Genomic DNA, 23,761 nt, shown 5'->3' on the forward strand with positions numbered 1-23,761 from the left:
ATTACCTGTCGTAAGTAGACATAGTCTTACACTACTTCAAGTGCACTATTACCTATCTCGAAGCACTGTCCCATTCTGAGGTTGTTGTACATTACTTTTGTTTTCTGCAGATTAATTTTAACACCTACTTTTATGCTTTCCTTGTCTAAATCCGTAATCATGAGTTTCTATAACATATACGAGGATCGAAACCCCACTGACACTACCAGTGTGCCATCGGTGAGCAGCCAATGCTGTCGGCAGTGCTCTCGGCCGTGGTTCAGGTAGCATTGATCATGTTCGGGCTCCTAGATACGCTTCAGTGAAAGCTATTATCAGATCACAATAAAAGCCGACTTTAGTGCTGTAGTTGTCTGCTACCTACGCTAATGCCGCTGGCGACCGTAACATATTGCAACGGGTGCAAGAGAAGAAACGCCACAAACTAGTTTATTATGGGCGAACTTGTGCCCTAAAAATTATGTGCGAAGAGATGGAAGAGTCCGCTAGAGCGTTTCAAAACGAAAACTGTTCATCTGCCAACCCACACTGACCAACCCAGCTCCAACCCACACTGACTCGTACCCGTGAACACGAGGCATGAGTCGCGCGGCCACAAGCAGGAGTGTGCACAAGACTGTGGACGCTGATTCTTCATAATGTCGGATAGTGTAAACAGTCACTGTGGCATTAGTCCCCCTTCAAAATACGCATCTTCCCGATGCGCGATGGAGGGAGGCAAACAGCAAAAGGGAGCATTTTCATTCCCTCTCATAATAGGGCTTCATACGAACGACGTGTACAACTTCTGCGCTGTTTTGCCGCTTTGAACAGATGTGTCGTAGTTAGGTCACTAATTTGTCGGAGAACCTTATAGGGGCCAAAGTATTGACAAAGAAGCTGTTCTGACTGGCCGCGGCGTCAGATTGGTGTCCATATACACACTCGCTAGCATGGGTTGTACAGAACTTTTCTGCGGCGAAGGTTGTAGTGGCTTGCGTCCTTCTTTTGCTGTTGATGTATTCAGTGTCGTGCCAATTGGCGTGCTTCTTCGGCCCTTTGCAGAGAGTCGTCAAGTCCAGATGGCTCGTAATTGTCATTGTCTACTGGCAACATTGCATCGAGTGTCGTAGTGACAGTGCGACCGTAGACCAGCTGAAATGGTGTGACGCGGATGGTCTCCAGCACGACCGTATTGTAGGCGAAGGTGTCGTATGGCAAGATTTCGTCCCACAATTTACGCTCAATGTCAACGTACATCGACAGCATGTCAGCGATGGTGCGGTTCAGGCGTTCTGTCAACCCGTTGGTTTGGGGATGGTATGCAGTGGTCTTCTTATGGCTGGTGTTAGTCATTGTCATTAGGGACTGCATCAAATCAGCCGTGAACGCTGCTTCTCGATCGGTAATCACGACGAGTGGGGCTCCATGGCGAAGAACAATATTCTGAACGAAAAACTTCGCGACTTCCGTTGCCGTTCCTCGCTCAAGGCAGCCGGTTTCAGCGTATCGTGTCAAATAGTCAGTCGCCACTATTATCCACCTTTTTCTTGATGCGGACATCGGAAACGGTCCGAGGAGGTCCATTCCAACTTGTTGAAATGGAAGCGCAGGTGGCTCTATAGCCTGGAGAAGGCCGACCGTCTTGAGGGGTGGTGTTTTGTGCCTTTGACACTCGCTACATGTCTTGACGTAATGCTTCACGGACGCTAGCAACTTGGGCCAGTAGTATTTCTGATGAATTTTGGCGAATGTCCTACTCGTGCCCAAGTGACCCGCAGACGGTTCATCATGACAGGCTTCTGAGACTTCATGCGTCATGGCTGACGGTACAACGAGTAAGAACTTCTCCTTGTTGTGTTCGAAATTCCTCTTGTAAAGTGCAATGTCTCGGAGGCAGAATGAGGATAACCCTCTTTTAAATACGCGAGGAACTTGTTCGTCGTGTCCTTCGAGATACTTTAATAATGGGAGCAGTTCCTTGTCAGCCCGTTGATGTTCGGCGATTTCTGAGGTTTTTATCACGCAAAGGAGTGGGACGTCCTCTTCTTCTGAAAGAGTCGAATCGACTGGTGAACGTGATAAGCAGTCAGCATCATCATGCTTTCTGCCGGACCTATATACGACCGTAATGTCATATTCTTGGAGCCTGAGACTCCATCTCGCAAGCCGTCCCGATGGGTCTTTTAAGCTCGCCAGCCAACAAAGTGAGTGGTGGTCACTGACGGCACGGAACGGCCTGCCGTAGAGGTATGGCCTGAACTTGCTGATCGCCCATATGACTGCAAGCACTCTTTTTCGGTCGCAGAGAAGTCTCTTTCCGCTTTTGAGAGGGTGGAGCAAGCATATGCTATCACTTTCTCTTCTCTATTTTGCCATTGCACCAGGACCGCACCTATCCCGAGATATCTGGCATCTGTGTGAACATCCGTATCTGTGGTTTTGTTGAAGTGGGCCAGGATAGGTGGGGCTTGCAAACGTTTCTTTAGTTTGTTGAATCCACTGTCTTGTTCGGTACACCGAATAAATGGCAGGTCCTCTTTTGTGAGTCTTGTTAAACGTTCGGCAATTTTTGCGAAATTTCTCACAAACCGCCTGTAAGAAGCACATAAACCCAAAAATCGGCGTACCTCCTTCTTGTCTTTTGGCTTGAAAACAGCCCTATGGCCACAGTCTCCTCCGGGTCCGGGCCAACACCTTGAGCGCTGATTACATGACCGAGGAAACGAAACTTCTCGAATCCAAACTGGCATTTTTCCGGTTTAATCGTCAAGCCGGCTGACTGGATAGCCTGAAGTACCGAACGTATTCGCTCTACATGCTGTTCAAACTTTGCTGACAACACCACAACGTCGTCAAGGTAGGCTAAGCACGACTGCCATTTGAGGCCTGAAAGGACGCTGTGAATCATGCGCTGGAAAGTTGCAGGCGCACAACAGAGGCCGAATGAGAGTGCTTTAAACTCATATAGACCATCCGGGGTTACGAAAGCAGTCTTTTCACGGTCCCATTCGTTCACTTCAATTTGCCAATAAGCGCTTTTTAAATCCAATGAAGAGTATACCTTGCGTGCCGTAGCCGATCGAACGTATCATCAATAAGCGGCAAAGGGTAGACATCCCGCTTGGCCACTCTGTTCAGCTTCCTGTAATCAACGCAGAATCTCAGCGTGTTGTCCTTTTTTCTCACAGGGACTACAAGGGACGCCCACGGACTTTTGGATATCTGTATGTTATCGTCATTCAGCATCTGTTTCACTTCGCTCTTTATGACCTCTCGTTCCTTCGGTGATATTCTGTACGGGTTTTGGTGTACCGGCCTTGTAGCTTCATCTGTTATTATTCGGTGTTCAACAACCTTTGTCCGGCATACTTTTGACGAGGTAGAGAAACATCCGGTGAAGTTTCTTAGGAGGTCTTCAATGAATTTCTTCCCGGCTGGTGATAGATTTTGCCTGATTGCAGCTCTTGCCACGACATCGGGCGCAGGTTCCGAAGTAGGTGGCCCTGACACCAGACCACATAAGTCCGTCACTGTTTGAAAACCGTGCAGGAAGGCGATAGCAGTGTCCTTTGCAACATGCTGAATTTCGTTTCCAAAATTCGTGAGCAATACATCGGCACATCCACCACGTAATTGAATAATGCCTCGAGCTACAAAAATGCCTTTCTTGAGCAGTAGTTCGATGTTTGCATACGCTATACCTTCAGAATCAACGAATGCTTCATTTTTGACACCAACGCTGCATCGTGGCGGCACGGTAACATCACAATCTATAACACGTAATGCAGTGTACTCTGGCTCGTTTGTGTCTATGGCCAGTTTGGTTGAAAAAGAGACACTAGAATTGTGCAGGCTGATTATAGCTCTGTTTGCTAGCAGAAAATTCATTCCGAGTAATAAATCTCTGGAGCATTCCGAAAGTACGACAAAGTCAGGAACGTAAGTAGCGCTTTGATTTACAATTCTTGCGGTACATCTTCCCAGGGGTGTAATGAAATAACCTCCAGCCGTGCGTATCTGGGGTCCACTCCAAGGCTTCAGGACTTTTTTTAAATCCTTTGTGGCAGCGTAACTGATAACCGAATAATTAGCACCTGTGTCAACTAGAACGTTAAATTCACACCCGTCTACGGTAACGCGTAAGACTGTAGAAATTTTGTTTTTACCTAACCTAGTAGTAGTGTTCCGCTCGTCGTTGCTGCACTAAGACCTTAACGGAGGATCTTCAGTTGGTCGGACATCAGCGGCCTTGTCTCTATAGGTCGCTCGTTTCAGTTTTCCTGATGGGGACTGCTTGAACGACGGTGGGTTGTGGCTGAAGGTGGAGAAGGTAAACTAAATCGTCGAGGGCTTGGTGATCGATAGCGAGCAGGCACTGGTGATCTAGGCTGATGCTGGAAACCAGCAGTTGGAAACAGATGGCGGGACAAGTAATCTTCAATTTCAACAGGTCTTTCGCCATTTCGAGGGCATGGTGCGTTTGGAGAAAACTCACGGAGACCAGCTCGTCGATATGGGCACATTCTGTACAGGTGTCCAGCTTCGCCGCAGTGAAAACAGAGAGGCATACTGTTGGGTGTGCGCCACACGTCGCTTTTTCGTGGTCTCGAATTAGCTGAATAGTTTGAGGCACGCGAAGCCGGTCGGTAGCCACTGGGAGCTGCAAACGAAGCAGTATGCATGGCGGGATGGCGCAGAGCATCGGCATAAGTCGGTACGGGGCGTTCCTGCAATTGCTGTTCAAGTCGAACAGGTTGCGCCTCGGTTTCGGCTTGAAGAATGGTGTGGCGAACTTCATCTCTGATCAGGGTAGTGAGAGACAAAACTGGCGTTGCGACTTGTCTGGGTAGCAGCTTCTGGAGCTCTTCTTTCACAATGAATCGCACCATTTCCCTCAATGCTTCGCTGCTGCTGCCCAGGTTTGCTGAGAGGACATCTGCAGGAACACTACTCGCATCATAATTCTATTGACGGGAGCGCTGCTGCAATTCCCGCTCTATGGAGGTGGCTTCGGTGTGGAATTCAGCAACTGTACGAGGTGGGTTGCGTACCGAACCGGCAAATAACTCCTGTTTGACACCTCGCATCAAGTGACGCATCTTTTTCTCTTCCTTCGTGTTCGGGTCAGCGCGTTTGAAAAGGCGGGACATGTCCTCAATATACATGCCAACGCTTTTGTTCGTGCGCTGGTTCCTGGACTGTAGAGCGTTCTCCGCCTTCTCCCGACGATCGGTGCTGGCATATGTAGGTACTATTTGTCGTCGAAATTCTTCCCATGTCGGTATGAACGCTTCGTGATTTTCATACCACGTCCTCGCTACATCTTCCAAGGCGAAAAACACGCGACGCAGTTTGCTTGCTTCATCCCAGCCGTTGGTCTTCCAAACCCACTCGAAGTGTTCTAACCAATCCTCCACATCTTCGAACGTGTCGCCGTGGAAGGGCTCAGGCAAGCACAGTGGGGTCAGAATAAGTTCCCATGATGTCGCCTGGTAAGGCATCGTTCTGTTGTCTGTGGACGCTGCTTGTCTTGCTGGAGCACCGGGGAGGGGTGCGAATTCAGGCGGCTCTACTTGAAGGTGGCGGCTTGAACGCTGGTGTACTGGAGTTCGTTCGCCAGGTTCCAATCGTTGAGGATTGGGGCTTCGCTCTCTTGCGCCAAGGGGGCTTCCAATCATACCCAGAACCGTCCACCAGAATGTAACAGGTGCAAGAGAAGAAACATCAAAGACTAGTTTATTATGGGCGAACTTGTGCCCTGAAAATTATGTCCGAAAAGATGCAAGAGTTTGCTAAAGCGTTCCAAAAGAAAAACTGTTCATCCTTTTTTTGTTTGTTTCTCTGGCATGATGGCTCATACCCACTCAGAGGGATTGGCCAAGAAAGTGTAGTGCAGTTTTTCTGTGATCATTTTAACTATGTGTAATGAATATGTATTATAATAGGACTAATGTAAGGAAAACATCATAAAAAAGAGCAAACGAGAAAAAAAGTAGAAAAGTCAAGTTGAGCAATTTTGAGATTTCAGGTGTTCTGATTACCACTCAGCTGTGTTTACTGCACTTTGCCCTGGGGAGTAATAAATAATAATTTTTTATTGAAGATCACAAATGTATACGCTTGGTTGCCTGAACTGTTCAACCGCCAATGCACCTTCTTCTTCGCAGCTCCAACCCACATTGACTCGTGCCCGTGAACAAGAGGCATGAGTCGGGTGGCCACACGCAAGAGTGCGCACAAGACTGTGGACGCTGATTCTTCATAATGTCGGATAGTGTAAAAAGTCTCTGTGGCAATATTGCTTTTCTTTAGAATGTCAGATTTGAACGCAAGCTCAGCACTCTGTCAGCTTTGTTGTAAGCTATCTCAGAAATTAAAATAGGCAAATACTATTTCGGACTCTTGCTTTTGTTTCGCTTACGTCTTCCCGATACGATCTGTTAATTACAAAGTGCTGGTGGAGGATAAGAAATGATCGAATGAAGCAGTTTGCACAAGGCTGGAAAGGAACTGCAACCATGTATAAAAAGCATGTAGTGGTGGGTGAAATGGTCACTGCTCGTAAGTATTTATATTTTCATTAGTCTTGGTTCTTGCATGCGTTATTCCCTCGCCGTGTTACGAATGCAAAGAAGTTTTATTTTGTCGTTTCCTTGTGTCTGTTCGTTTGCGTTTTTTATGCGCACGACCGAATGTTCTCGAACTCTATTATTGGAACCAGGCCCCACTGAAAATTCTTCACACATGACCTTTAGCATTCTGTTAATTGTGAAGCATTTCATAGGAAACTTAGGTAACTTTGAGCGTATCTATCTATCTATCTATCTATCTATCTATCTATCTATCTATCTATCTGTCTATCTATCTATCTATCTATCTATCTATCTATCTACCTGTTTATCTATCTATCTATCTATCTATCTATCTATCTATCTATCTATCTATCTATCTATCTATCTATCTATCTATCTATCTAGCCGCCTACGACTTTTAGCTCACCTGGCCGTTTAGATATTGGTATCAATACCAAACTTGGTACGGCACAGCATGACTGTATGAAGAACACATTTGACTAGTCAAATAATGGTATGTATGTGATGAATGCCATGATTTACATTTCATGGTCCTGCAGCTCTTGTGGTGGTTTCGTTCACGCGACATGTTGCAAAACTGGTAGGGTATGGCATGGTTGCATGGCGAACACAGGCGACTGACCCTAACATCAAAATCATGACATGCGTGTCATGTAACAACATGACTACGTTCAACGCTCATGATGTGCTTGCAGCCGTTTCGCTTGCGTCACATAGCAAATTTAGTATTACGGTATGTGAATGGACGACGAAGGTATGTGGCTGGTGCAAACATGATAAATATTAGACGCATGTCATGTAACAACATGACTCCATGCTACGCTCATGATGTGCTCGCGGCCGTTTCGCTAGCTTCACACGTACCAAACTCGGTACTACCCGACGCGAACGAACGACATAGGTAAATGACACATCCTAACATGATAATCACGACATGCGTGTCATGTAACATGACTACATGCCACACTTATGACGCGCCCATGGCCATTTCGCTAGCTTCACATATGCCAAATTTGGTATACGTGAAGTCAACGGATGACAAAGGTATGTGACTGGTGCAAACATGATAAGCATGAGGTGCGTGTCACGTAAGAACATGACTACATGCCACAGTGAAAGAACCAATACATTTGGACGTGACGCGGTGTGCGTGCTCGCCGGCGTTCATGTCGTTTCGTCACGCTGGTGTTGCCACGCCAGCGGTTGTCCTGCCATATACTCGCAGGCGCGCGCCGTGCTGCGTTGCTTTGACGCATGCGCGTTTCAGCACGTCTGGCGTCCCTCCGTCACGAAGACAGGGAGACGAAGTGTTGTACGGGTAGCGCGTCGTTGCGAAAAACAGCATGGGGCATTTCGCGCCGGTTTCCTTCGGGCCGCACTGACGGACGCTGGTCGCGCCTGGCGTCAGACTATTGAGTGCTCGCGTTTTGCTGACGTGGCGTTGCTTTGCCCAGCGTGCGCGCGCGTCAATGCTACCTTGGAGTATATTGGGCCCCTGATGATGTGCTCGCGGCCGTTTTGCTAGCTCCACATATACCAAATTTGGTGTTACTTGACGTCAACGGATGACGAAATATATGACAGGTGCAAACATGATAATCCTGACACGCGTGTCATTTAACATGGTATGATACCATGTTCATAGCGTGCTCGCGGGCGTTTCGCAAGCTGCAAATATACTAAATTTGGTATCACGTGACGTTAATCGGTGACGAAGGTAAACGACACATCCAAACGTGATAATCATGACACGGACGTCATGTGCGGCATCATTTACCTCCACCTCGTAACGCTGTGCTGATTTTGAAGTGACATATCAACCTTTCTTATTCGTGCTTCGCATATCATCGATTCCCACTGTACGCGGGATCTGCCTTTTTTTTTGTCCCCGCGCTGAAACAACACCTAAATATGGGAAAAGTTCATTATTACCCCAATGTCGTTTTAACACGTGCTCGTTTCACAGTGATTTCGGCGTAGTTTGGTTGTGACAAAAAATCATCATCCCTGCGTGACAGAAAAATCGATAAGAATGAAAAAAAGCCTAATAAAATATTCTGGATCAGGGTGGGCTTCGAACCCAGGTCCTTTGCGTTGCGAGTGGTCACTTCACCACACAGCCTCAGCTGCGCTTGTGAATGCAGTGAAAATATCTTCCTTTGCTTAAAAACACAGTGAAATTAGCCTTCATACTCTAAAAACAGAGGGGTCCTGTGTGCATGTTTCAAAGTACAATGTAAAATATTGCCATAATAATGCATGGTACAAGCACAATTGGCCGTCGTGCGTCGGTACAATGAATTATCATTCAGAGTATAAAGTCAGTCACCCACTCAAAAAGGAACACAGGCTACTGCACATTTAAGGCCACGTAGTGGGTGCATAGCAAGCTCGAAGAGAGTTCACACACTAAGTGTTCGAAGTACACACTAGTAAAAGAATATCACTATCGCGTTCAACTCTTAAAGGCGAGAAATTAAGGGTCCGCCAATTTTCAAAGCTAAGTTGACTTCTAGCATTCTGCGTCGGAACTTGATGGTGGTGTTAGTGGTAAAAAGAGGATGAAGAAAGCTACAGCGCGTGGTAGACGCCCTTTCACTTTCCCCGTGCTTCCCGAGCCAAGAAAAGACACGGCTCCGGTTCGGGCCTCACATCGTGGTTCCGGTGCAGCAGCGGCGCGGTGTGGCACTTGTATGCAAGCTGCCCAAGCTGAGCCGGTGCTTTGGCCACTCCTTCTAGCCTAGGGCAATCTACCGCTATCTACAGCTGGCAACTTCCGCCCGCAATAGCTTGAGGCCGTCATTGCCCTGCTTTTGGTCACTGTTCATTTCAATGGGAACGACATGCAGATGGATACTCTAAGGTAAGTGCAACTGCCGTAGTGTTTGAGACCAGGCGCCCGTGTTAGACGTGCGTGTCTCGGATACTCTACGTGCTTGTTTTCAGCCGATGGTGCCGTTGCTTTGCTCTTAGATGTCTGCTAAGAGAGCATAGCGCAGATGTGGTTGGCGGACTTTGGCAGCACAGCGTCGCAAGCTAGTGTTTTTAGCAGAGTTGCTGAGCATAAGGTGTTCGCTCATTCCTTGACCCAACAAATGCTTAAAGGGTCCTTGAAACGGTTTTTTTTCACATCCCGTTGCTGATTAGGCCACTTCTGGAGCAAATCGTTAGCACCAGAGTTCAATCGAAACACCCATTAAGGGAGCTACGAACACTACAAAAGTACCCTCCTTCTCCACTTCGCCTTTCACCCTCAACTGCCCTCAACTCTTCCCTTGAGCGCTCGGGACTAAGCTCCACCTTCACGGCGCTGGCGTCACGATGTGGCGTGAGACCGAACACACTTGAATCCCGCCACCGACCCGATACCGACAGTCTGTGCTGCGCGTTCCACGGGCAACCAGATTAGCAAGAAACGATGACGTCAGTGGGGCAGAGCGTGTCACTTGGTGTATGGGTGGTTGAAAACGCGTTTGGCCGAGTCGAAGCAATCTGCAGCAATCTGGAGCGATTCACAGCTTTAAAGCGTTGTAATAAATTCCATAGTTTCGCAGAGAGCTCAAATAGGTCTCTATATTACCCTCGGGACTTGTTCTACCGACTCTATGCGTTTGTAAAAAAAAAATTGTGAAAGCCGTTTCCGGGTCCCTTAATTTAGCGGTGTGCAGCTTTAGTACAAAAGTGTAGTGGCTTAGTGGATCTCGGGCATAAACGCTATCAATCTACACACTGTTAAATTTGTTCGTAACTGCACGCTCATACATGGTAGTCCAGTTTGACTGTTCTGGTCAACAGCGGCAATATCACCGTCCCAGCGAGTGAAAAACCTGCGTCTCCGGCATTTTGGTAGCTAAATGTGGCATGCGCTTTTCGTTTAAATAGACTATTGCGTGGGTGCCCATTGTCATGTTAGCTTGATGTGACGTTTTCACGAACGCGACTTACAGGGTTTCTCTGGGTTAGTTTGTGGTGGATCGACGCTTGAGGCAACGCCAATGCTTTAGAGTAGCAAGGAAAAAAGAAAAAAAAAACGTGGCCACACAGGCTTGTGGGGAAGAACGCCAGCGTTCTTGCGGTATTTGTCTTGTTTGCTTGCTTGTTTCCGTGTTTTTTTCCATATATTTGTGAAACGCCAATATTACATACCATTTTACGAACGCGTCTACGTACGAGTGTTGCCTAAGTTAACCCGGATATTACAGCCACGAGCACGTTGGGAGGCGGATTAAGAAAGCGGCGTCCTTTCTTGAGCGTTGTCTGAGATCTTACAAAGTTCTTAGGGCCGGTGAGTCCGCTCAGCCCGACAAAAACCTAACCACTGTAACTTATTGCCACAGCCACTGTTTTCTTTCTGATTTTTTGTTTTCTGCCCATAGCATGTGTTAATAGTGTCTTGTGCAAACGGCGCCAGAATGTCAGGGAGCATTCTAGATTATTATTAGATCATGTGTTTTGCTTCGGCGTACAAACGCGAACAGCTGCGTTTATTTTCGCATGAACGTGACCACCAGACATATTGCTAGTTTTTTTATAACCGTGTGTATGTATGTCAAATCATATGAAAATGGTGTGGTGCAGTAGTCATGAAAAGGGAAGACGGAATTGATTTACACATGGTTCTTTGTACAGACGTCTCCCTGCGGTACATACAAATTCATCTCCTGCGTTCATGACGTCTCCTGCGTAACATACAAATACTGAAGCGCCTTACCACGGATCAATTTTGTCGACAACTGATGCTTTGTGCCAATAGCTGTGTGCAGCTTGCATTGCTGCCAACACTTTGATTTTTCGTTTCACAGCCCCAAGTTCATCCGAATAAAAAGCTTCACTCCAAAGACGCCGACTGCCCTTTTGTCCGCGTCATGACACCGTGACAGTTCTTCCGTAATGGGAAATAATTTTGTTGCAATTCGTTAGATCGACCAGTGAAGTATTAAAGCTTTGGCGCTGTGCCCACTTGCAAGTAAATGCGTGTGATCTGAATTTGTTTCTTTTTGTTGCCAATAAATCAGATCAAGCTTGGACCACCAAGCATGAGCCACCAACTAGCCCAACTTTCGCTATATTGTCAGATCTAGCTTGTGTGAAACGTTTGTTGTTCAGGGTGAGGAGGGATCATGTCTACCAATCATGTTGTTTCGTTTAGGTTAGCCATAGAGGTCTATCTACCATGAAATCTAATTTTAGCCTCACGTGACATTATGACAAGAGCCCGCACCTATTCATGAACCTAAAGTAAGATTCATATTAAAGCAGTGTAGGTGTTATGTGGTCAAAACTGAGTCCCTCTTTAGTCATATTTTCATTCAGTGCAGTAAATTGAATCTTAGCAGGAAATAAAGCACTTACCATTACCCTACCGAGAGGAACTGCCTCGGCATCCCACGATTCTCATCGCTAAGGTTTCCCTTTTGAAACATGATTCACTTTTCGCCATTTTGAAAGACGGTCGTTGTTGCCACCTAATTTGCGCTAGTAATCCGTAGCATGATCTCCGAACGGAGATCGCTGCTCCGATAGCTACATCGCAAAAGACACCAGTCTCATGACCTTTAAACACAAGATCGGTTAATGAGACATTCCTGCTCAAACCAAGTGTCTCCATATTTTTATCCCAACAATTCACCGATATTTTTAGCTGCACAGATTTTACGTTACTCTGATGATTTGAATACCTGTTCTTTTATCCTCTTTTATGGCGAGAAATCTGAGGCCCCTATACAGGCACTTACCCATTGTTTACACACTTCAACTATTATTGGCCCTCTTTGGCTATCAAATAGCCCCTGCACCAATAAACATACATCAACATCATTCTTATCATGCGCATAACCCTAATTGTTTACTTAAGACACTTTTGTTTTTGATAACAATAGCATTCAGTGTTTACTGCTAGCTTTATTTAAGGAACAAAAATCTAAACAGAAATAAATCATCATAGTCTGGAAACGCAGCCAAAGCCAGGACTACACGGCTCCAATACAGCAGGCAACTGAAGCTATGCTGAGCTCCGAACTGCTGGTTGTGTCACATCGGCGACAGTTTTTATGAAACGACTAACCCTGCCCTTTTTTTGTATTGAAGTGTTATAACTTTGTCGATGTGGCTGAAGCAGTTGGTGACAAGTTTCCAGCCCGCTGTAACTCATCTACATTAAGGCTTGCCAGTTTGCTAGTGTCCTTTTGGAACCTTGTTTATGTTTTATTCCCACCTGTTCTATTGGTTATGTTCCTCTAAGAAACCTACCATTGAATAGCCGGGACCTATATTTATTTAAAATTTGTTTTAAGAATGACTTCGTAGGGGTATTTGTACAAACCTCTCAGCGTGTTCCGAAACACATTTCAAGGCGAACAATTATTCTCAATTCTTGTAAGATGCCTAAACTTCTTGTTTTTTATGTCACAGAATTGAACATTGTTTGTATATTGATCTAAAACTTGCGGAAAGAGGGTAATGATTTTTTCGACCTCGGAAATGGCGGTAGCAGGTTCTTACACAGCAAAAAACACCATAAACTGATGAAAAGTTTGTAATCACGGGGCTTCAATAAAGCCGACAAATCAGCAAGTGGACATTTACGATTCAGGACTGCAACCACGAGTACAAGTACGCTGGTTAAAACGTCTTCTGCAGTGACGCCAGGCGTTCACGAACTTACCCTCCAAGTTGCTCCTGAGCTGAACTTTTTTAGGGGGCGAAGCTCCATAGGTTCTAGCCTTGACTTTTCTTGTCTTGATGCAGAACCATTGCTATAGTTGAAAGGCAACTTCAACTTTCCCCTCATTGACTGGGCCACGCTGTCATCAACATGTCAGACGTCAAATGAGTTTCTTAACTCTAGATTTGAACCTTTTTCAAACTGTTCTGAAGCCTACACATGTTGCAAACATTGTAGACCTTGTTCTAACTACTTCTCCAGACACAATACGTAAAACGAATTACTTGGACGGATTCAGTGAACACACGCTACTCCAAGTAGAGATAAACATACCCCGAACTGTAGCCGGTGTACATGTAAAACAAATTCGAGACTATAAGAAAGGCATTTATCAGGAGAATAATTATCAACTAGCATTGTTTTTTAAATACTTTCCTACCTTGCTTACACAATCGATCTGTTCATGAGGACTGGCTGTTTTTCAAGAATATTTTGTGTACGTTATTAGACAAATATGTACTCCTGGTTAAAATTAGCAACGATAAATCAAATCCGTGGTTCAATAGAAATCTTCGGAAAATGCGAAAAAGAAAAAGCGGCTATATAATATTATTACGAGGCAGTGGGCATGGCTCTACCGTCGTGGACAACAGTTCGATGAAAAAGAAGTGGACTCGCCGCGCGAGAGACTGGCAGCTCTGAAGCGTCACTTTGGCATGTAAATATAGGAAATACGCTCATTCCTCTCTTCCGTGTGTTTGCGAGCCCCGTAACAAATTGGTGGGAGTGCTGGGTAACGAAGCGCCATACAACGGAGCTCCGCAGTGGTCGTCAAATCGGAGTTTCCGTGATGGAACACGGGACTGATCCCACGGCCACCTCTCCATCGGCTTCGGCGACGCCCGCACCATCCACGGCAACGCCTCCACTGGCCCCACCCCCACCCACGTACGTGCTGACGCATCCGAAGCATCCTGGAACGTTCTGCGGTACGGACCAAGTTGATGTCGACGACTGGATAGCCGACTACGAACGCACCAGTGCTCTCAACCGGTATGATCCGACTCTTATGCTGGCCAATGTGCTGTTTTACCTGAAAGGCACGGCCAAAGTCTGGTACGAGAACCATGAGGAGGAGATCGGCAGTTGGGACACCTTCAAGGAAAAGCTTCGCGACTTATTTGGGAAGCCCATCGGTCGAAAGGCGGCTGCAAAGAAGGAGTTGTCTATACGTGCTCAGACGTCCACAGAGCCGTATATCTCATATATACAGGACGTGCTGGCTCTATGTCGTAAAGTTGACAACGACATGTCGGAGTCTGACAAGGTTGGCCACGTCCTCAAGGGCATAGCGGACGACGCGTTCAACCTGCTAATGTGCCGGAACTGTGCGACCGTCGACGAAATTATTGAGGAATGCCGGCGTTTTGAACTGGCCAAAAGCAGGCGGATTTCAAGATCATTTACTCGACTGCCGAACACCGCAGCGACGTCCTCCTGCGAAGATGGACTGTCCTCCCATCGGCAGTCTTCACCAGCGTCTGAAATTACGCGAATTGTCCGGCGGGAAATCGAAGCAATTACACCTACTCTTCCCGCCAACGGCCACGTCGATTTGCAAGTACCTCAGGTTTGCTTGGTACAGTCGATTGTGCGGGAAGAACTGAGCAATTTGGGCTTCGATGTCTGCGCCGTTGCTCAGTCTCGACCAATTGGCTTCCGTTCAAGGTCGCCGCCTCGCCCCAGGTCACCACCCCAAGAAAGGTCTTATCCACGCTCTCGCAATCCGGCCGAATGGAGAACTGCGGATGATCGGCCGATCTGCTTTAACTGCCGCCGCATAGGTCACGTCGCACGGTATTGCCACAACCATTGGTCTTCGTCCCGAAACCAGTATAACACTGCTCGCCGCACCGATAGCTACCGTCGTTTCCAACCTCCTGAGCCGATCGCCGACAACTACCGCCGGCCTCTGCCCGTCGATTCCTACGCCTGCGATGCCCCTGAAACGCAGCACAGCCGCTCACCGTCGCCTCGACGTCACCAGTCTCGTTCGCCGCCAGGACGTCGCCCGTCGTCCCCTTCTCCTCTACGACGACGCCCGACCTCCCCGCTCAATTCTCACCAGGGAAACTAAGCGGTGCAGCTCTTGGAGGTGAAGCTGCATCCTCGGTACCGACCTCAAATCCTCTCCTTGTACTGCCGACACGACGAAATTTGATCGACGTCGACGTTGACGGCCTGACTGTTTCTGCACTTGTTGACACTGGGGCGCATATATCTGTGATGAGTGCCCGACTTCGTCGCCGCCTGAAGAAAGTGCTCACACCGGCTGCCCCTGGCGTTATTCGTGTCGCCGACGGAAGAAGTCTTGCCATCACAGGAATGTGCACAGCACGCATCACTATCGCCGATCACCCCACATCTGTTCTCTTTGCAGTTATTGAGCAGTGCCCAAATGACCTAATTCTTGGTTTAGATTTCTTGTCCACCCATGCTGCTCTCATCGACTGTGCAACCGGCGTTCTTCAACTTGAACTGCCTCGACTTGGACCTGTGCCGTCCTCACCGTCACACCGCTTGTGCGCTGTTGATTATGTTCGGCTGTCACCGCAAGCCACCACGTGTGTTGCCTTAACGATATCACCAGCTCTTCCTGACGGTGACTACATAGTGTCTCCATTGGTGGATGTGCTCTTGGCTCGAAGTGTTGCTGTGCCGCATACAATCGTGACTATTGTGGACAACTACGTTCAGCTTCCGCTCCTTAACTTCAGTAGTTCGACCCAAGTTCTCCCGCAAGGCATTTCGTTAGCCCACGTTTCCCCACTTGATGCATGTAGCATCGTGGCATTGGACCCTGAAGACTGTTCGTCCCCTACTGCAGCCAGCCGAGCAAACGCACCTAGCGACGAAATCACGATGATGATCGCCCCTGATCTTCTGCCCTGTCAGTTGGCGCAACTTCACCACGTTCTGACTACCTACCGAGATATTTTCGACTTCGATGACCGCCCTTTAGGGCAAACGTCCTTCGTGCGTCATCAAATACATACCGGCGATGCTAATCCTGTTAGACGGCGACCGTATCGTGTTTCCCAGTCCGAACGCCAGGTCATACAACGAGAAGTCGAGAAAATGCTCTCCAAAGGAGTCATAGAGGCCTCTTCAAGTCCATGGGCGTCACCTGTTGTTTTAGTGAAAAAGAAGGATGGCAGCTGGAGATTTTGCGTTGACTACCGTGCCTTGAACAAGATAACCCGCAAAGACGTATATCCGCTGCCACGAATCGACGACGCCCTTGATTGCCTTCATGGCGCGCGATACTTCTCATCTATTGATCTGCGTTCGGGCTACTGGCAAATTTCTGTCGACGACTTAGACCGAGAAAAGACTGCCTTCATCACACCGGACGGCCTTTATCAGTTCAAGGTTATGCCTTTTGGGCTGTGCAACGCCCCGGCAACGTTCGAACGCATGATGGACTCTCTTCTTCGTGGTTATAAATGGTCCATCTGTCTTTGCTACCTCGACGATGTGATTGTTTTTTCCCCAACATTTGAAACTCACTTAACTCGTTTGTCGACCATTTTAGCCGTTTTTCGTCGAGCAGGACTCCAGCTGAACTCGAAAAAGTGCAATTTCGGCCGACAACAAATCACGATCCTTGGTCATCTTGTAAGTGCTGCTGGCGTCCGACCTGACCCTGACAAGATTAGCGCTGTCAAGAATTTCCCTCTGCCTTCTTCAACCAAAGATGTTCGGAGTTTTGTGGGCTTATGCTCGTACTTCCGCCGCTTTATACGCGATTTCGCTACAATTGCACGACCACTAACTGATCTTCTCAAAAAGAACGTGCCCTTCTCGTGGGGCCAAGACCAAGCAGCTGCGTTTTCCACGCTGATCGACCTGCTCATTTCACCACCAATACTGGCTCACTTTGACCCGTCTGCGACGACTGAAGTACGCACAGACGCCAGTGCTCACGGAATCGGCGCCGTCCTCGCTCAACACCAGGGAGGCCAAACGCGTGTTATTGCGTATGCCAGCCGCCTTCTCTCCACATCTGAGCGAAACTATTCGATAACAGAGCGCGAGTGTCTTGCGTTGGTCTGGGCTGTAGCGAAATTTCGCCCCTACTTGTATGGCCGCGAGTTTTCAGTTATTACGGACCACCACGCTCTGTGTTGGCTGTCGTCGCTCAAGGACCCAACTGGTCGCCTAGGTCGCTGGGCTCTACGTCTCCAGGAGTATAACTTCGACGTAATTTATAAGTCGGGCAGGTTGCACCAAGATGCTGATTGTCTCTCGCGTTATCCGGTGGACCCTGCTAGCCTCGCTGTCCATGAAGGCGATTCTTGTGTGCTCGCCATATCTGATTTGCACGACATCGGCACAGAGCAGCGCCGGGACGCAACCCTCAAGAAGGTCATTCAGCGAGTATCTTCAGGACATTCCGACCCTTCTCTCCGTCAATATGTCCTTCGCAACGACATTCTGTATCGTCGCAACATGAAGTCTGATGGCCCGGAATATTTGTTAGTTATTCCCCAACACATGCGTGCCACTATTCTTCAACATCTGCATGACGCACCGACGGCGGGACACCTGGGTTTTTCACGCACCTATCACCGCGTGCGGCAACGGTTCTTTTGGCCTGGCATGTATAAATTTGTGCGCCGTTATGTCGCTGCTTGCGAGCGCTGCCAGCGTCGGAAACGTCCTGCTCTCCGTCCGGCTGGCCTGCTCCAACCTATCGACATTCCCCCGGAACCATTCTTCCGCATCGGCCTCGACTTGCTCGGACCTTTCCCGACGTCCGTGTCAGGCAACAAGTGGATCGCTGTCGCAACCGACTATGCGACCAGATACGCGATAACTCGTGCATTGCCAACTAGCTGCGCTACAGACGTCGCAGACTTTCTCCTAAATGACGTCATTCTGCGGCATGGAGCTCCGCGCCAGCTTTTGACGGATCGGGGCCGCTGCTTCCTCGCAAAAGTTATCGACGAAATCCTCCGGAGCTGCTCTACCGAACATCACCTTACTACTGCCTACCATCCCCAGACTAACGGTCTCACGGAGCGTCTCAACCGAACTCTTACAGACATGTTGTCTATGTACGTCTCTGCTGACCACCGTGACTGGGACGCAATGCTCCCCTACGTTACATTTGCATATAATTCGTCAAGACATGACACCGCCGGCTACTCTCCATTCTTTCTTTTGTACGGCTGCAACCCTGCGTTGCCATTCGACACACTCCTTCCTTCTGCTACTATCCAACCAACGGTGTATGCGCAGGACGCTGCTTCTCGAGCCCGCGTCGCTCGCCAAATCGCGCACACTCGGCTCAGTGCTTCTCAGGCCGCACAAAAAGTCCGCTACGATGACTCGCACCGCGACGTTGACTACCCTGATGACTCTCTTGTCCTACTCTGGACGCCGTATCGACGTGAAGGTTTGTGCGAGAAGCTCCTCCCACGATACACAGGACCCTACAAAGTTCTCCGCAAGGTCACCGACGTCGACTACCTCATCACTCCCGTTCAACCGCACTCATCCTCTGCTACACCATCTACTGATGTTGTTCATGTGTCGCGCCTAAAGCCCTACTATACTGCCAGTCCTGATTGACTTAGGGGCGCCGTGACGGCGCTTTGTTCGCCGGGGGTGATATTACGAGGCAGTGGGCATGGCTCTACCGTCGTGGACAACAGTTCGATGAAAAAGAAGTGGACTCGCCGCGCGAGAGACTGGCAGCTCTGAAGCGTCACTTTGGCATGTAAATATAGGAAATACGCTCATTCCTCTCTTCCGTGTGTTTGCGAGCCCCGTAACAATATAGCAAAGTGCTCGGGCAGTTTTTCTTGTTGGCGCAAATATAAAACCTGCATAAAGCATATTGCGCTGCTTTAAGTAAGGCTAAGGCGAAGTATTATTCTATTTACCTACCTACACTACTGAAATACAACCCAGCTAAATTTTGGAAAGTCATCGATCCCACCAGTGAAAGCCAGGACATCTCATTACACTATTGCAACAACGTCCCTCTTTCAGCTAGCCAATGCCCAACAGCACTTAATTCCTTTTTCACTTTTGTCTTCACTAAAACGAACAGTACAAACATACCCTACGTAGCCGAGCTTGACTACCAATTCATGGAACCAATAGACATTGAGCTAGACGGCACAGTTAGAGCCATAAACAATCTCAAGTTATCTTCGTCGTGCGGTGTAGATGCAATTAATTCTAAGGTGCTAAAAATACAGTAATGGTCTCAAGCAAAATTCTACTCTATATATTCCAGCAGTCTCTAGAAACTAGCATAATACCGTCTGAATGGAAGTTGGCAAAAGTAATACCAGTATTCAAAAGTGAAAATAAAACCTCATGTAAAAATTACCGTCCTATTTCGCTTACATGCATTTGGTGTAAAATTCTAGAACACATCATCGCTTCATACGTAAATCTAGCAGATCCGACTTTTCATACAGCATTAATCAGTTCATTATCTCGATCGCAACGCAATATCGGTACTTGGGCATTATACTTACACCTACTCTATCGTGGTTGTACCACATTAAAGCAATCTCTGCCAACGCCTCCAGGTCACTTGGTTTCTTAAGACGTAATTTGAAAGCTGCACCTTCAAGTATTCGCAAAATATCATACTTAACCCTGGTTCGCCCTCAACTAGAATCTACATGTTCGATCTGGTCTCCCCACCAAAAATACTTAATTGACACATTGGAAAAAATCTCAATAGGCCAAGCCGCTTCAACGCCAATAACTACAATCCCCATTCCAATATATCGTATCTAAAACGACAGCTTTCACTTCCACTCTTGAACATCCATCGTGACAATGCCTTGATTTCATTCTTTCATAAAATCGCCCACTCCTCCCGAATCACCGTTACTGGTCTACACAAACCACATCTCACCTCACACCTATTAAACAATTATCTCAGCTATTCCCGAATATACGGCTTCACAAACGCGTTCAAAAAGTTGGCACTGCCACGTGCTATTATTCTCCTGAATAGTTTGCCTGATTACATTGCTGCCGAGACAAATCATGGAAGATTCCGTCATATGTTATCGATCCACTTCACAAACTTCACCGAGTTGATGCATTTCCGCAGCGCAAGGATGAAGTTTGGGAACTTTTTCACCCTACATCATTATTAAAGCAAATCTCTCGTATGCTACGTCAGATGAGCTATTTCTGACTGGCAGTTATCCCGCCTATCGCGCTTTTTTTTTTCTCGCACAGTGAATTCACTCCGCTGTATTGCCGCTATGAATTGTATCGTTATTTTTTCCTTCATCGCGAATGGTATTAGTTTTTATTTTGTTAAACATGAACTCGTTTTAAGATTGTTGCAGCTGTGACTTGTAACCGCTCCCTTCTTGTGCTCAATAAACGCATACTTTTGCTTACTGTTTGCATGCGTGTGTCATCTATACATGTATAGACTTATCTCAAATGCTTTCTGTTAATTATATTGCAATTGTATCTTTCCTCATGTATTTTTGCCAAGTCTATATGTATATGTACATGTATTTATAGTATCGCCCCCCTTACTCAATGCCCCCACTCCTGGGGCCTGTAAGGTACTTAGAAAGAAAATACGTGGCACATAAAAAAAAACTTACGGCAGGCTTCAATGTAGACAGAGTGAAGCTGTTTTCATTTTTTGTTTAGTTTGGACGATTGTAGCATTAAGTTGTGCATTATTTGTAACTTTTTGCCATATAAGGTTATGAAAAATAGGGCTCTGCAAAGTTGCAAGTTTTTGCATGCGCGCAAAAGAAGCGTGAGACAATGTTACGGAAGAAGCCTCTAGAGAACGGCAGTGTGTACGAGTGTCGGTGCATAAAAAAAAAGCGACCCCACAGCGAAGTTTGCATGATTGTTTCTTTCTGAACCCAGATGCGAAAAGGCTGAAGAAATCTGCACAATGGTCACACGAAAACTACAGCTACTGATGAGTGTGTGGGCCGATTTGGGCTTCGAGTATGAGCCCACACGGAGCCGCTTTGAGCGCACCAAGAGCCACATCGAAACGCTGCTCAACCAGATGATTGATAGTGAGGTGGAAATGAAAGAAACGCTTTTAAAGAAAATTGCGCAGTTGAAGGATCACCTGCACCAGCTTTGCAGAGAGCTTTCGATACCGCTCCCTGAGGTAAGATAATCGCACGAGGTCACCGATGATTTTTTTTTTGCAAAACGCATGTATGATCGTTAAATGTGGGCGTATCCGCTCCTTAATGTTCGCAAATGAATTGTAACATTGTATTAGCTTTCGTACTTCGAACTGGAGAGTGTCTGCTTCAATTAAGCTTTATGATCAAATGGCACGTGGAAGCACAGAGTTAATTAAGGTGTTCACTGCGTGACAAGTATGGTGATGACTGGGGATATGTATTCTGTGCACGGAGAGGCTTGCTATGACGAAAAAAATAAAATGAATGTTTATATAAAATAGTAATAGCTAACCAACGTCACAGCGAACAATGCGCCAGCAAGAGATGTAGACAGGGCGATTCTGGCACGAATGTCGCTAACATGAGGCAGTGTTAAGTGTGAAGAAATGTATTACCCTTCATTCACATGTTAGCATACCCAACAGCTGTCAAATAAAGTGGTGCATAGCTTCCTCATGCTTATCTTCTTAGGAAGTTGTATTGCATTCTTGACTACAGTGAGGCTTCTTGTTGGGCTACCGAGTTTATATTCAGCGATTTTTTTAACTGTTCTAGGACAGGACAGATGAACACACAGCATTCTGTGTTTCCATCTCTTCTTTTGTTTTTGTCTAGTCTCTTTCCGTCTGTTCTTTTGCTTTTGTCTTGTACCGACTTGCAACGAGATTGAACAAGAGGAAATATATTTGTTCAAGTTATTTAGGGTAGAACAGAATATACCGGCTGCGGCGGCTGCATTTCCGATGGAGGCAGAAATGTTGTAAGCCCGTGTGCTCAGATTTGGGCGCACGTTAAAGAACCCCAGGTGGTCAAAATTTCCGGAGCCCTCCACTACGGCGTCTCTCATAATTATATGGTGGTTTTGGGACGTTAAACCCCACAAATCAATCAAGATAGAACAGGATGTGACAGTTAAATAACGTGGTCAGGAATCATGGACAGTTGAGAAAGTGTCCCACCAGGTGTAACCACTGAGTCGAAAATTGTGCATATATGCTGCGCCTGCCGAAGCAGTGGCGCAGGGATGTCATGAGACATTGCACTCTTCCTCGCTCTTGCCCTCCCTCACCCCCTCCTGAGCATTGTGTATCCCTTCGCTCGACCACGGCCGGGCTGCGTATTTGACATTGCTGGTCCGGCATCGCAAGAAAGATGGAAAAGAAAGATTGCGAGGAGGACGCCAGGATTTGCGGACAACCCTGTTTTATTTCTAACAACATACGTCTACTTGAACCAAACGTATCTCGGTACGGTCAAGGCGGTGAGCTGAAAGTGTCGTTGAGCGCTTCACATGCAGCGTACGCTACGCATCGTGCCGCGTTCGTAGGCTCGTTACCTACGCCCAGCTAAAAGTGTCTATTAAAATTAATTTCGAAGGAACATTATCAGCACTTTTCTGACCTATAATTACTTGAACAAAATAGTGTTTGCTTTTTTTGCAAAAATATAAAATTTTATGCTGATGCAGTGCTAAATAAAACATCAAATTTCTCATTGGACAGTTATTTCCAATAATGCACCTCTTGAGATGCCAAGCTTCCCTCCACACTGTTATTTTTCAGATGGGCTGCCAGCTATATTAAGTAACGGTAATATTGATTACCAACAAAGAAAACAAGCCCACAACTTGCACTAGTTCACTTCATTTAGACTATTGCCTCGCGTTCAATGACCTAAACACGCATTTTGGAGACATGATGAAGTTTTTGGTGCATATTTATGAGTACTTAAGGTTTGTGGTTGAAAAAAAGCGATTTCGCCATCGGATACATGGGCTGACACAGGAATAATACTATGAGTAACCACGTCGGAATCATGCTGGTGGCTGTTGTATCCCCCTTTTCTCAATCCCAGCTTAGGAGGAATTGGTGCCAGCCGCTACAGACTGCACCAGACACGTGGTTTCGCATGTACAGCCCTTGAGAGTACACCATGCAGTTCTAGTCTGGTTGCACGTGAGCACGTGATATAGCTTTCCCGGTAGCGTTGTCGGAGAAAGCAGTGTAACTGATGCTGCTATTTCATTTCAGTTCACGGCGTCCCTCTCAATACTCGAACAAGAAAACACCGTCAGGAAAGACCTGGAGCACCTGAAAGAGAAGAAAAGAGATCGAGAGCGTGCACAGAAGAAACTCAAGAAAAAAGAGGCTGAGTTGTGTGCGAAGCTGGGCGCACATTGCTTGAGCACGTGCAGTGTCTCCGTTCCGTCAGAAAAGAACCTTCAGGAGATGAAGCTTTGGATTCAAGGTCTTGAGCGGGAGAAGGTTATTGTCTGCTATCACAGCGGCATCGAAAAGATTGCTTGA

The 23,761-nt window shown here is 47.0% G+C and overlaps 1 protein-coding gene across 1 annotated transcript; it reads left to right on the forward strand.

Annotated features, from left to right (window-relative positions):
* The first annotated feature begins 159 nt into the window (after positions 1–159).
* Positions 160–23,761, forward strand: LOC119185966 (protein regulator of cytokinesis 1). Its single transcript, XM_037434770.2, has 4 exons — positions 160–219; positions 2,367–2,443; positions 21,178–21,433; positions 23,486–23,761. The coding sequence occupies exons 1-4, from the start codon at positions 160–162 to the stop codon at positions 23,759–23,761; spliced, it is 669 nt and encodes a 222-aa protein (XP_037290667.2).

The sequence above is a fragment of the Rhipicephalus microplus genome, chromosome 8 (assembly GCF_043290135.1).
Source record: "Rhipicephalus microplus isolate Deutch F79 chromosome 8, USDA_Rmic, whole genome shotgun sequence".
Classification (NCBI taxonomy): domain Eukaryota; kingdom Metazoa; phylum Arthropoda; class Arachnida; order Ixodida; family Ixodidae; genus Rhipicephalus; species Rhipicephalus microplus.

Bases quoted from the DNA above. Each gene is read 5' to 3' on its own strand.
- LOC119185966 (XM_037434770.2), top strand. From the start codon at position 160: ATGAGTTTCTATAACATATACGAGGATCGAAACCCCACTGACACTACC. The intron at 220-2,366 runs GTGAGCAGCCAA...CCATTGCACCAG, and splicing joins ACACTACCAGTGTGCCATCG to GACCGCACCTATCCCGAGAT. The intron at 2,444-21,177 runs GTGGGGCTTGCA...TTCTGAACCCAG, and splicing joins GTTGAAGTGGGCCAGGATAG to ATGCGAAAAGGCTGAAGAAA.